The following is a 14,732-nucleotide window of genomic DNA, read 5'->3' as shown; positions in this document are numbered from 1 at the left end:
GCACTATACATCCGAAAAGAGAAGACCAAGACGTTTACATAATGCTTGAATTCAGCTTTAACATTTGATACTATTGTTGTCTGAACATCAAAAGGTCACAGGGTGGATAGGACACCCTGACATGAATCCATTAATTCCTCTCAAACCCAGCCCAAAGGATTATAATGGGAAACTGGTTCCTCCACCTCTGGAGCCCTCACCTTGGAGTTCCTCATAACTCACTGGTCTGTTCTCTGGCCTAAAATGTGATGATTGAGAGTGAGTGGTTCAGAGCACTGAGCTGACAGTTGAAACTGGAGACTTTTCTCTGTGAACTCTGTGACCAGCTAACTTGAAAATGAAAATTAGATGCTGGGCAGTAATTTGTGAAGTCAGTTGCACTGAGCAGTGGTTTTAAGTTCTAGGTTAGTAGCAGGATTTTGCATCTTTCACCAGCCAGGAGCTTCAGAGTTGCAAGTGGTAACCCAGATTACCATTAATGCTTTTGTGGAAATGTTTGTTGGCATTTATTACGCTACCTTCCTTTAATTCTTTGTTGATTGAGTCCTGCTTCCAGGACTAGTTGTGAGCAGGCTGTTTTGTTGGTCTTGTGTTCAGCTTATTGTCTTGAGAGACCATCTCTTAAATATGCTCATTCCCCAAGCAAGTAGTGCATGCTGCTTGGATTGAGTGTATGCAGTCCAAGTTTATAAAGCAAACAGTAAAAGTTCTATTCTCTGTGTGACTTTTCTAAAAACAGGAGGATCTCCGAAGAAGAGCTGTGTCTGGCTCAAAAGCTTGTCTCTCTGACCAACAGAAGTTTATCTAATAAAAGATATTATTACCTCACTCACCTTGTCTTCCTAGGAGGATCAATTTGCATTCTCCATGGCACTAATTGAAGTAGGATACAGCTAGCTGGTGGTTGAATGCTGATCCACATCCTGTAGCATTGGACTTGTAGAAAACTTAAGGCATGTTTTGTGTGAAACTGAGGAAGCCCACTATCTACAGGGTGGAGTTTAATTAACTAGAAAGTGCATGTAATTTATGCTATGTGATTCCCTTTACTTTTCACCTGGCAGTTTCCATGCAGTCTGAAAGAATGAAGCCCTCACCCCTGTAACACTCATCCTCATTACAAAGCCACAATACAACGTGGCAAAGTTGATCTTTGTTCAAAAGAAATAAGTCATTAGCAGAACTGTGTGATTCATGCCTAAGCCTTCTGGTCCCTGATGGTCATGAGCACCATAAATTACTCAAATGTGTAATGGTAAGGGAAAGAGAATGACTCAATAATTGATTCAACATAAATTTGCTTGTAACTAATTGTATTATATAGTGGTGGATTAAGAAATTCCAGTAAAAAGATTTAATAAGTAAGACCTGTCCCACAACTTGAGAATGTCTATGCTGAGAATCATCATGAAAGTTTTGCTTTCTTTGATGAACTACACAGTAAGTTGTTGGCTCAATACCTAGGAGTTAATACATTTATCATTTTTATCAAACTAGCAGTCAACTCAAGTATAAAACTAAAGAATCTAGAGCCCCTAGAGTGTGGCTTATGTCTCTGCCAGATTGATTTAGTACTTGATCCTTCAGATTTTTCCTTGTTAATAGAAAATGTTTATGGGTTTTGTTTTTTATTTGTCCTATGCAGCAGCAAGGGAGAAAATGGTAACAGAGTGCTCAAAGGCACTCCTACTCAGTGAAGCCATTTCACTCTCCTATTTTAACTTTGTCATTTTAAGCTGTTGAGGGCAGAAGAGCTGGAGAAATATTTTCACTCTCCTTACACTTCAGTGGCCGAAGCTCGCTTGCTCTTCCATGTCAAAAATATTCATCTGCAGGCAGAGACCAGCCCTGGAAAACTCCTGCTCAATAGATTTTTATTTTTAGCATTATGAGCAACGTACAACAGCTTTAAGATGGAAGTGCTTATGCTACTTTACCTATTGTACTGTTGCAACCACGATGGGTGGCCAGTATTGCCAATACAGTTCGTGGAAGGTGAGGGTTTTTAGTAGTGTGAGACTGAAGTGGGATGGAGGTTGGCACGCAATAATTAGGAGTCATTTCTAAGCTGAGCAATTTCATAATGAAATAGTCTAGTGCTCTCACTTATAAAACTAATATACACTTATAATTGTATGCAAAATGTATTGCATTTAACATATGCAAAGTGTGTTAGATGCTATTTTGGTGATATTGAAGTGGCTGTTATCTTTTAGAGAATGAAATAACATATTAGAAAAAAAAATAGTGTCTAACCTCCCTGATTTTGCAGTTTTTAAAAATGTTTCAGCTGTATGGTGTTTGTTTTGCAGTTGGTGCCATCATCTCCTGTTCGTATTCCTAGCAGCCGCCTTCATCAAATCAAACAGGTAAGAGATGATTCTAGTTCTGTTTTGTAAATAACAAGACATAAAAAGATTGCTTTATTGGCTTTACACAAGCTGGTGTATCCTACTAATGATCACTGATGACTTCACTTGGAAGTAATAGCTGATTTGTAAAGAGTGTTCAGCAAAAATCTGTCAATTCAAGGTGCAGTTTGAATCAGTTTTCAGAGATACAAAAGTTTACAGAAAATATAGAATGTGTCCTAATATATTATACTGAAACCAGGATTTTGTCCTATTTATAAAAGTGGTTAGCCATCAGACATCTTTCTCCCCACAAAGAAAGCTGGTGGTCCCTATCTCTTGCAGCCCCATTTCCAATCTAGAACTTAGAGTCAGTTGCATTTTTCTGGGCTCAGATATACTGTCTGCCTTCCTCCCAACTGAATTGTGCATAACCATAAATGATATTCATTGGAGTCTGTGGTGTTCAAATCTCAGTCTCCATGATCGGGCAAACCTAAAAGTTTTGTGTAGTGCAGCATGGCACGCTATATTTAATCAGTCAGAGAAACTGACAGGAGATATACCAATGTTCAGTACAGAAGCAGATGGGTGCAGCACCCATCAGGGTAAGAAGGTTGCTGCTGATTGCTGCATGTTAAGCTTGGAGACTCTCAAAGCTGACAAGCTAATGTGAAGTTGAGGGATATCAGGATAATGGTATACAGTCCCACAACTTCACACTTTCTGAACCACCTAATCTTCCTTCTTGTGAAACATTGGTGGTGCTGAGTTGTCCACTTTTTGTTTAAAAAAACCAAAAAACAAACAAACAAAAACCACAAAAAACCCTGGTTACCATACCTTCCCCAAATGTATTAATGCAGTAAGTGCATTAAAATGGTGAAGTAAGAATGCACTTCTGTTTTGAATACAAGCCTGTTTCTCAAAGTACAGTTAGATTTAATACAAAAACAGTTATCTTGGTTTTCTTTTGGAAGAAGAGGAAGAATCATAAAATGTAAATTTCCAGAAGGAAACCTCTAATAGTACAAGCTCTATTATAGGGATTTAAGCTATTAAAATAAATGTTTAGTTAAAGCTGTGCCATATGATAGACTCCCTTTTAAAGTCTCATTTTGGAAAACACATGATTTCCAAATGCTTGTAAATCTTGTGACTTTTATTTTTCTCACTTTGTAAAAGCAATTTAACTCTCCAGGCATTATATTTCCAGGGTACGTGTTGCAAGTGGTTGAAGGTACTTGGTCTCCAGCTTCCTGCCTCCTCAAACACTTGAGGCATATAGTAATCCTGAAGAAATGCACTGCCTGTTTCATTTTTATTGTGTAATTTATTCATTTCTTAGCATTAACAAGGACAAGGAGTCATCAGAGAGTTCCTTTTATTCTTAATATAGGAAAGGACTAATGTTAATATGTACACACAAATGGGATGGAAGGGAGGTGCAGGGATGGCACAATATATGTTACTTCATATTTGACACTGTATTTCTATTAAAACTTTAAGCTATAGAATGGTATAGTAATTGTTTGCTAACTTTCAGATTTTGGGGAATTTGAGTCCTACATTTTTGCATAGTCATAGTAATTATTCCATATAAAAACTCCATTAAAATAGTTTGTGAATCACTGAAGGTTAAAGTTAAATCAGGATATGTCAGAGTTAAAGCTGCACTCCTTGAAAATATGTATTACGATAGGAGGAGCTTGACAAACGCATTAATGGGTGTTAGGCACTTAGCATCCGTTTGGTGCCTTTTAAAAAAAACCTTCTTCATAGTCTTCAATTACATAGACTGCATCATTCAATACCTAGGATGCCAGCAAGCAGTGGATGAATCATCTAACATATATTTATTCCTCCTCTGTTCAATAAGTGGATTCCTACCATGTTTCACTGCACACTGTCCAATCTATGCATTGAATGAGTTCTGAGGAATGGTACATGCTTGTGTATTTAAAAACAGTATTGTAATGCATGCATACATACAAGGAGTGAATTAAGTTTGTGCATGCAATTTATTTTTCTTTAAAAAAAAATGCTTTGTTTTGCTATCTTAATACATTTTAACAAGTTTTTTTTGTAGAATTTCTTAGTTTCTTAGAAGAAACAATAAAAAATTCCATAATGTGGAACAATTTGCTAACCATCAGTAAAATGCTCTGTTCTGCACAAGTTGCACACTCACTGGGTATGCTAATGGTGTATGGAATGAGATGAGATGCCCATCCGGATTGTGACCTGAAGAGGAAGAGTTTGTCTGAATCCTTTTAGCAAAAGAAAGCTCTATAAAACAACTCTTAACTGTGTCTCTCTTATATTAATATTTTTCAGGAAGAAGGAATGGATTTGATGAACAGAGAAACAGTACATGAACGGTGAGTGTTAGTATGCAAATGAGAATACCTAAACTCTGTGTCTCTAGGCCAGTGATGATGGATTTTTTTTTCTTCTTTACAGTGAAGTGCAAACAGCAATGCAGATCAGCCAGTCGTGGGAGGAAAGCTTGAGCCTGGTAATGTGTTTATGCTTTAGATTTGAGTTTCTGTCTTCAGTATTCTGACATCTCATATTGGTGCATTTTGTTGTCCATAGTATCTTAAATTTCTTTTAGAGGAAAATCAAACAGATTAGGCTTGCTGTTCAACATCAAATTGTTTCTGTCTAGTAACACACTTTTTATTGCTGCCTTTATAACAAGTTTTGTACTAATAAGGTATGAAATCACCAGTAGCTCAATGACACATGGCTGTCACTACAGCTATTGGACATAGTTTTTCCTGATGTGTCTAAAGGTAGTTCCATTCACGTCTATATCTTTCTGTTTTATAGATACTTTAATATCGGCACATAACGCTTAACATTATTTTGTTTTGTCAAAAGTATGAAATTTGTCTTCTACGTAGTCATAGTAACCAATTCTTACATGTAGCCATTTGTGAGGCTGACTTGCATCATGTGGTTCCATTCCACAACAAAGCTATGCTTTGTATAATATTTAATGTATATCCTGGCCCTTGAAAATATTGCATTAAAGCAATTGGCTGTAATTACATGATCTGTTATACTTATAGAGTGACAATGATTTTCAGAAATCATCCTCTCCCAAGCAAATAGACTTTGTCCCAGTTTCTCCAGCTCCTTCACCCACCAAAGGAATAGGGAAGGTAAGAAAAATAAAGTGGTAGAGGTCTTCCTTCATGAGTACCGATAGTTAAGTTTTTGTTTAGCACTAACATTAGCAAGGGATGAAACTTCCCATATCCCTGACTTCTGCATGGGCATTCACTGCAGACAGACAACTAAAATATTAAAAAGGCACGCTAACAGCTGTACATCCCATGAATTTATCTACAGAACATCTCATAAATGTCAATACATAGTGGGTATATTTATTGATAAATTGTTGGTACATTGGTGATAAATAAAAGCCATATTCTTTGTCTACCTTTCTTTGGGGGAAAGTGGGGTTTTTAGGAACTAAATCAGTTGGTTTGTTCCAAGGTAAAGAGATGCATACATATTCTGATCAATATAATACTACCAACTTGCATGCACTCTGTATGTACATGAGAAATCAGTCTAAATTGTTCTAGAACTTTCTTCAAGACTTAACCAAAAGTGATACCTTCCCAGTCAAATAGCTCAAGTAGTCATTTTAGATGAATGATGAGGTGCTTGTTTTAAAATGGTAAAATTATCTCATTAAGGCCCTACTTGTGTTCCTCAAGTCCCTCTAGTTCTCTGTATGTCAAGAATTATTAGTTTGATGCAATAGGAATGAAGCATGATATTTATATTTAAATATTGCAATATATTTTGTTTTCAGCAATGTTTCTCACCGTCTTTGCAAAGTTTGGTGAGTAGCAGTGGATTACCTCCAAGCCCTAGTCCCAGTCCAACAAGACGATTCTTAAAGTACGTACAAGTCTGTAAAACTGACTCTGCATACTGTTAATATGGATTGTTCACTTGAGGCATCTGAAATATCAGGACTTAACTGATACATAGTAAATCTAAACCATGTTTTTGGTAATTTAGATCTCCAACTCGCATAGTAAATCCATACAACTTAAATTCTAGAGTTTATAAAGTACCAAAATATTTATTCCTGACATCAGGAAGCTGGGTTACAATGCAGCCTGTATCAGATTTTTTCAATAGGTTTTGTTTAGCACGTAATCACATACAGAGTAGAATGAACTTCTGTTAAAAGATGATGATGAATTAATTCCCAGGTTTTGAAACTGGGACAATACCAGCCTGTGTAGATTAGCAAAAAGTATTAAGAGGAAACATTAAAATTTTTAAATTATAATAGCATCTATAGGACCCAATTAGAGATCATGGCCTCATGGTGTTATGGGTTGCCTGTCAGAGAGGCTTATTATTACTGTCTTTCTCCCACCTTAATTTAATGTTGCCAGAAATAGGATAACTTTTTTGGGTGGTCAGGCTGCTGGAAGACACTGTTTTGGGCTGTGGAGAGTATGGTTCTGAGTGCAGGTGAAAAGGAACTTAACTGCCAAATCTGTTGCTGTAAGTGACCTTGTATTTCTGGCAGAAATGACTGTTACTGCAGGGACCTTGGGCATTTTTAATTTTCTTTACCAGTGGCCAGGGCTGCCTCTCTGTCCTGAAATTCCTGGGTCATTCACAGTCTTCACCAGTATGTGCAAGACCAAATATTTTGGCTCTCCGTGTTTTGTCCAGTAACATAATGCAAACAGATGATGAAACTAACTAGTCCTGCTACTAATCTACAGCCTCACAAAGGACAGCACTCTGCTAGGTTTGTGTTTAGAGCGGTGGCTTACTTTCACAAAAAGAAAAGGAGTACTTATGGCACCTTGGAGACTAACCAATTTATTTGAGCATGAGCTTTCGTGAGCTACAGCTCACTTCATCGGATGCATACCGTGGAAACTGCAGCAGACTTTATATATACACAGAGAATACTCTATGTATATATAAAGTCTGCTGCAGTTTCCACGGTATGCATCCGATGAAGTGAGCTGTAGCTCACGAAAGCTCATGCTCAAATAAATTGGTTATTCTCTGTGTATATATAAAGTCTGCTGCAGTTTCCACGGTATGCATCCGATGAAGTGAGCTGTAGCTCACGAAAGCTCATGCTCAAATAAATTGGTTAGTCTCCAAGGTGCCACAAGTACTCCTTTTCTTTTTGCGAATACAGACTAACACGGCTGTTACTCTGAAACCGGCTTACTTTCAGTTACTCATGGACCCACCTTTAGTAGGAGTCGGAGAACCTGACCAGGTTTGTGTGCTCATGGGTTTAGTTGGATGCAAGCACTAAAAGTACATTGTAGAGAAACTTGCTGGCTCATATAGATGTCTGTATTAGAGGAAATGTTGGGAATGCTTTTTGAAAACTTCAGTCTGTAAACCAGGCTTTCTGGAAAAGTATTTTGTGGTTAAACTTTTCAGGGTCAGTCATGTCTTGTGTTTGTTTTTTAAAATATTTTTTGTTGGGGCTATCCCTATTGTCTACTTCCCTTTATGTTGGTGTTTGGCCTTAAAGGGAGCAGCTTGCACTGAACATGCTTGTTCTGCACTTTTAGTTGTTTTTCATGCTATTTATGCCAGTTATCATGTACCAATATACTGTTTATACTCTTTTAGCAGGAGAAGTCAGAGTCCTATTCACTGCATTCGCCCAAGTGTTCTTGGGCCAATGAAAAGAAAAGGTACAGCATGTGTTTCTAATTGTTAACTTTTAAATTGTTCAAATAGCTTTCTTGATCGTCCTGTTTTCGGACTGATACTTGCTAGGAAACAATTGAGTTTTAGCAAAAGATATGCTATAAAGAAATGGCCAGGAGTTTGGACTGTTGAAGTACAATATTTGAAAAATTAACTGTTCAATAAATCTATAATTAAAATGGTCACTCTGTCCTACTACCCATCCACTGATGCAAGATTACACATTTGGTAAAGAACCAATGGAATCTCTAATATAAAGATATTGGTACAATTCCATTCATTTATAGAAAGGTCCCAGTTAATTGAAGCACAGAGATGCTATCGAGTTAAAATCACAAGCATACGGTTTTCTTGGTAACCATACAGAAATGGCCATACTGGGTCCATCTAGCCCAGTATCCTGTCTTCCCACAGTGGCCAATGCCAGGTGCTTCAGAGGGAATGAACAGAACAGGTAATCATCAAGTGATTCATTCCGTCACACATTCCCAGCTTCTGGCAAACAGGCTAGGGAAACTTTAGTTTAGAGCATGGTTTTGCATCCCTGCACATCCTGGCTAATAGCCATTGATGGGCCTATCCTTCATTAACTTATCTAGTTCTTTTTTGAGCCCTGTTATAGGTATACAAACCTCTGCATTCTCATTCACTACAGGCCTCAAAATTCAACATCTAGATGCCCAGAAGCCATCTCATCTTGTAATTTTATTTAAAAGTTGTTTAAGTTTTGGAAGGTGTGCCTCAGTCTGTACACCTCCACTTGCTTCTCTTAGCCTCCATTTCAACAGTCATTGTATTGCATCTGTTTTTAAAAGCTTTCTCACCCTTCACTTCCATAACAGTAACGTTTTGGCTCATTAAGTCATGTTTCAAGTACTGATAACCAAGCTGTACTGCCATAGAAGGAAGGGAATGTGGTGGGCCAGGTTGTGTGTGAAACACTCTTGAGATGCATCTCTCTCTCTCTATGAGAGAATCTGTGAATTGGAAGTTGCTGCTGGGAGACCTTCCCTTCTCATTTATCCCAGCCCCTTTGAACTGCACGTATTTCAAAATGGACTTCAATAAGAAAATAAATTATTATTATTGAGGGAGTTTTACAAATTACTTTGGGGGGTGTTGAGGAGAGGATCTCAGTACGATAACTTAAGAACTATTTGAATGGAGGATGCTTTTTCACTGACTTTCAAAGCGCTTGCTTACTCAATTAATGAAACTAAGAAGTAGGTAAATATTTTAATATTTGTGTTTGTAGTAGTTACATGTTCAAATTAGTAATTGTTAATGGGGTTGACAGTTTTAATCCACTGGGCATTTCAAATTGTCATTGTCTGTGTCTCTTTGTTAATGTTATCCTTTGAGGTTAGTGTTTAATTATATTTAGGTTAATATCTTTACTGTGGCATAGTAAAGCACCTTTATCCCACCCATACTTGAGGTGTATTTGGAAAATTCAAATTAATATGTATTTTAGAGAAGGGGGAAAACACCTGAATGTTAAGAATGTGTATGAATGTGTCACAATATATTTTCATCTGCGCCAGATCTAAGATAGAAGTTTATCTAAAGTGGCTATGCTAATGATCCCTCTAAATCTGGACAGAGTTGTATTTTAAGTGTTAATGCATAATATGAATCTGATTGCATGGTTTTGTTAAAGGTGAAATGGATACTGAAGATGAGCCAAAGAGATTTTTTCAAGGAACTACTAGCATGCTTTCTCCTGAAGTTTCACATCTGACAGACCTTGGTGCATGGTAAGCATTACTGGTGCCTTGTAACTTTCATCAGAAACTGCTCAAATGTTTTCAGTCTCTTTTTCTAGACATCAGGCATGGGTGGGCATGCTTGAAGTCAAACAGTGTTATATATAATAAGCCTTGGATTTTTTCAGCATATCCAGGTAAGTATTGCAAACAAACTGGATATTTGGGTACCAGTGCCTATAATTTAAGGACTTCAAAAACAGATAAATGATTTCTGTTCTCCTATTGGTATGCTTAGCATTTATGGGAGTTAAGCATGTTTCGTAACTAGACCCCCCAATGACTGGCTATTTTGGAGCAAATAGCTTCAGATCTTAAGATCATTTGCCTTTTAATTTTGCAGATTAATGCAAATTGTCACTTCTTTATACTCTTGCTCTTAGTTCCGTATGGTGAATGCTCGTCTGATCTCTCTGCATATGATCTGTGACTGTGCTAAGATAGAGAAAATGAACTGTGCAGCAAATTATAGTGAACATCTGGTTTAAAGAGTGAAGTTGTTTTTTTGAATGTTTTTTAGAGGAGAAAATAATAGTAATAACCCTACATAGTTATAATTTTGCTATGATAGATACTGTAAAATGTAATCGGTAGATACGTTTTAATGCACTTGTTCCCTAATACTTAAGCACCTACTTGAATTGTGGGATGATTGTAAAAAAAATTGTGCCCGAGTTGTGAACAGGCCATAGAAAATTGAGGAAAAATAATGATGGACCTTATTATTTACAATAATAAAGACCATTATTACTTTTCCATGATTTTTCGCTATCAGCCACCAGGGGACTCCCTGTTGGCCGCCTGGGACTGAGCTTCAGCTGTCAAATTTGTGGTAGAAGCCTAATATTGCGGAATCTGCAATTTCCGCAATATTGCAAGTTAAGTAGGGCCTTAATAATACCACATATTGTGCAGTATAAGTTGCCATTGCCACTGAGCCTGCTGGCAGTTGTGTTGTCAGGGCACCCAGTTGGAGAATTCCTGTAATAGAAGATAAAAATGATGATAGAGTTGGCTGAATGATTGTCATTTCTTTATTTGTATATGTTCCATTGTCTGACCGTTTCTAATGTATAAGCAATTCTTTGAGTCAGCTGAATGAATTAACTACTTGATAAAATATTATGGTTTGACTGGAGAGCAAAATTATTGTAGACTTCTTTGTATTTTTATATGAAATATAAAACTGTTCTTGAAGATGACTAATATTTGCTTTTAAAGCGACTTAATAGCTAATCAAAACCAGAATTTTAAACATCTGAAATTTAGTAAGAATTAGAATATCTCATTTTGGTTAATTAAAATGCAGATGATTGCTTTGTGGAAATTAGACTGCTTTGCATTAGCAATAGACCTGCTCCTACTCTCTTAAAGCAATCAATATTTCAGTTATTTTTCCATAGGACATGTTTAATATCATTTAAAATGTAAAATTCCTTCCTGGAATTCAAGCTGCAGTAAGTCCCATGAAACCCTATTTAGTGGCAATCAGGTAAAATTAGAGTCTATAGTTAGGTTACTTTAAAAGACAGTTAAGTGCATGTTTAAAGCTAGTTGTTTCACATATATATGTTAAAGATGTTGAATAATAAACCTATGTAAATTAATGCATTGCCCCAAAAATGCTGCTCTTGTATTTTCCATATCCTCCTGTTACATTCCCCTTTTTTTCAGTCTGACTTCAGGTACTCTTGACGGCAATCAAAGCAGTGCTGGCTCTTCCCATGATTCACCAGCTGAAGTTGTCACCACCAGAGATTCTCCAGCCTCACTTTCCAATTCCAGATCTCCATTTAAGACCATAGATTTTTCAGCTAAATTACCCACAAATTGAGACTTTATTACTCCTCTGCTGGAGGGTAAACAGCCAAGCTGGAGAGCAAAAAGACAACGTTCTACAATGTGTGACTGAGTTTCTTATCTGATCCTGTTCCTCATAGGAACTTCCAGAAATGTCTTTATTTCTAGAAAACTTCCATAATAGTTCCTTGAGGAAGTTTATAGTGATTTGTATGACATTTTACTAAATACAGTTCATGTTTAAACTCCAAACGTTCTCTTTAATATGCGAATATCTGCATACGTGTTTTGACTTACAATAGATCATCTTGATTGGCATAATAAATTGCAAATACATATATTATTCTACAAGAGGAAACAAGGCATTTTAAACTACATCTTTTCAGTTGTCACTAGTTTGTAATGGTGCTGATCTAGGTAACAGATAGCCTTTATCGGATCGGATTCTGTCATTTTTTGTCAAGCTAATCAACGGGATCAGTTGATTAATATTAATTTTACTCCACAAGCTTTGGGTATTTCATTTGCTGTTTTTAAAAGGTAAATGTGGGTATCAACATATAATTGGTGCCTAAGTCCTAATTTGTTTGGCTGTTAATCAATGTTATGTTCTGATTGGATGAAAAGAACCAGATGGGATGAATTGTCCATATGTTACATTTTATTTGTAATCATAATTGCTGGTGTGACTAAATACAGACTTAACATGGAAAAAATTGCCTGCCAAAATCACCAGCTTCCTTTTTTCCGCCCTGTGTGACTATCTAGAGTGATAGGCATTCTCCTAGCACTGTTTTCCCACAGAAGGAACTTGAATAGTGTATTGGGACAGTGCATGAAATGCTTAAAATCCCTAAATTAAATGCTTCAGATAAGAAAATTAGAGGTGGTAGAGTCTTAACAATGGGTTTTAGTTGGAGAGAAAGGAAGCCATAAGGAGGGACCCTGAGTGAGTATGTCCAGACTGAAGTGATAATCCATGAACATTTAACTCTGCTACGGACCACATACTGTGTTTTAATCTCTTCTGTAGAGTAATAGCAACTCAGTAGAAGCAGCCTCCAGTTCCTCAGTATCATAGCATAAAGAGATTTCTGATGTTATAAAGTGAAAAATTATTGATCACAAGTGTAGAATCGATCAATTTAGAGATGTTGGAGAATTCCTATAATGGATTTGAAAGAAGCTAGTATGTCCAGAAGCACCATGATAGCAAACCTAGAAGACTCCTAAGACAGAAGCAAGAGTCTGCCAGCCCCCAAGGGCTTAATAATGAAGCAAAGCTTTTCCTTCCTAAACAGTAAAACTGTAATGCAGGGCTAAAGGTGGGCACTGAATGTAGTGAGCCTTTCCTAAAACAAGGTACGGTGGTAGTTCTCTACCCTGTCATATGGCTATTTCACAGAGAAGAACTTTGACAGGGCAGCAGCATACAAGGTTAGGAAACGGAAGATGTGAAGAATCTGGGATGAGTGAGAACTAAGGACTTATTTCTCCTGTATAATATGGAGATATGGAATCTGTGTGGTGGTCTCACTCTTAGCTCAAACACTGTGAACATGGTTTATTGTTGACTCTCCATGTTTATCTAAATTATTGCAACTGTCAACTGAGCTTCCTTACTCCACAGATCAGTTTTCATAAAGTTCTGAGACTCATGCTTACCTTTCCCAATGGCAGACAGACAAAATTGTGTATAACATCTGCTTGCTTGCTTTAATACAGCATGGCTTTATTTTATAATCTCAGCCATATGCCAAAGACTTACTGTGCATTCATTCTTCTGTGATAAAGGCAAAATTATAGATTTTTATCTTGCTTATCTCATTTTTCATGAACGGGCCTCAATATCTGATTGCCAATCCTTTTAAAAGATGCATGAACAGAAAGGTAATTACGGTAGTTATATTGTGTGTGGGTCAACATGTCTCTTCTCTATGAAATATTTATGCTGGTTTTCCAAATAAGTGCCAATAAAGAGAACTGAAAAAATAAGTAAAGCTGTTGTTTCTTCTGGAACGTGCACTGTGTCCAGGATTTCAACAATATTTTTGTTACTTTCACCTGGGGAGCATTGGTGTTTTTGTTTCCTTCAATCAAAGTGCTTATTTCAGTCAATGCTTCATCCTCTTCTTGGCAACCTGGACCTAAATTCTACAACACTTTCTCCTAGTTTCTGCAATGTTCCCACACAGCAGATTGGAAGTTCTCGACAGAATTAAGTATATTTAAAAACAAACTAGGTTCTAGTGATTTGAAGAGATATAAAAGCACAGTCTCTTCCTTACTTAGATATTAACTGAAATGCATGTGATGCTGCCCCAGAATTATCCATGTTCAGTGTGCTGGAGATGTTTGTCCTGAAAATGCATAGCTCATTCTAGAAGTTTCAACAGCTAGGTAATAGACACTGGGGCTTTTGGCTCCCAGGAAGGAGTGGGGAAGTCTTTGTGATTTGGCATTCAGAAGGCAGTTAATACTTTTGGTACTGAGGAAAAGAGAAATCTCCCCTTCTCTGTGTGCTCCCCCTCCATCCCACTTTGTACAAAAGCAGAAATCACTTCCAATTTGTGAGGAAAGAGGTGCTTGGATTCCTCATTGTCCATGCTATCAGCTAGCTGCAACACACCTTGGAAACATTGGGAGGAGAATTTTTTTCCCTTTAAATGAAAGATTAAAATCTGGAAAGCAACCAGGCTGCAAGATCAGAGAATAAGCAGATTGTGCTAATTTGCATGGCCACATAATTGTGTTTACATACACGGCTTTAGTCAGTGGTTAATAGTCATGTTAACCCATATAGTGTTAGTTACCTTTTACTAATTCTCCATGTAAATACCAAAACAGATGAACGTTGTGAATTTTAAAGCTTGATTTAACTAATCTCATCGGTATAGGGCTAGCTTCACGTCTCTCCCATTTCTGGTCTCTGAATGCACTCCCTCAGGTGTCAGGCCTCATGCCTTTACTTATCCTAGAGTGTAATTCTGTAATTCTCCCACTCATAGTCTGGGCCAGGACTATAGTATTCTACAGGTCCAACTGAATTTGGACATGGAGTTCCAACTTCCAGGAGTCTGTGACC

At 37.2% G+C, this 14,732-nt stretch overlaps 1 protein-coding gene across 3 annotated transcripts in view; it reads left to right on the top strand.

The window, feature by feature from the left end:
• The window catches only part of LOC140916751 (P2R1A-PPP2R2A-interacting phosphatase regulator 1), a 28,561-nt gene extending 15,101 nt beyond the window's left edge, over window positions 1-13,460 (top strand). Inside the window, exons 3-10 of one of the 3 annotated variants that reach the window (XM_073358486.1) lie at window positions 2,313-2,369; window positions 4,689-4,732; window positions 4,815-4,869; window positions 5,429-5,521; window positions 6,184-6,272; window positions 8,001-8,065; window positions 9,742-9,838; window positions 11,522-13,460. In XM_073358486.1, the coding sequence (XP_073214587.1) occupies window positions 2,313-2,369; window positions 4,689-4,732; window positions 4,815-4,869; window positions 5,429-5,521; window positions 6,184-6,272; window positions 8,001-8,065; window positions 9,742-9,838; window positions 11,522-11,681 (660 nt within the window). In that variant the 3' untranslated portion in view covers window positions 11,682-13,460. The remainder of the gene's footprint in view (window positions 1-2,312; window positions 2,370-4,688; window positions 4,733-4,814; window positions 4,870-5,428; window positions 5,522-6,183; window positions 6,273-8,000; window positions 8,066-9,741; window positions 9,839-11,521) is intronic. The other 2 variants (XM_073358487.1, XM_073358488.1) reach the window with 2 other exon arrangements.
• The last annotated feature ends 1,272 nt before the right edge of the window (window positions 13,461-14,732 follow it).

The sequence above is a fragment of the Lepidochelys kempii genome, chromosome 9 (genome assembly GCF_965140285.1).
Source record: "Lepidochelys kempii isolate rLepKem1 chromosome 9, rLepKem1.hap1, whole genome shotgun sequence".
NCBI classification, from domain to species: Eukaryota; Metazoa; Chordata; order Testudines; family Cheloniidae; genus Lepidochelys; species Lepidochelys kempii.
Note: the sequence above shows the minus strand (reverse complement) of the source record. Positions and strands in the feature narration are given on the sequence as shown.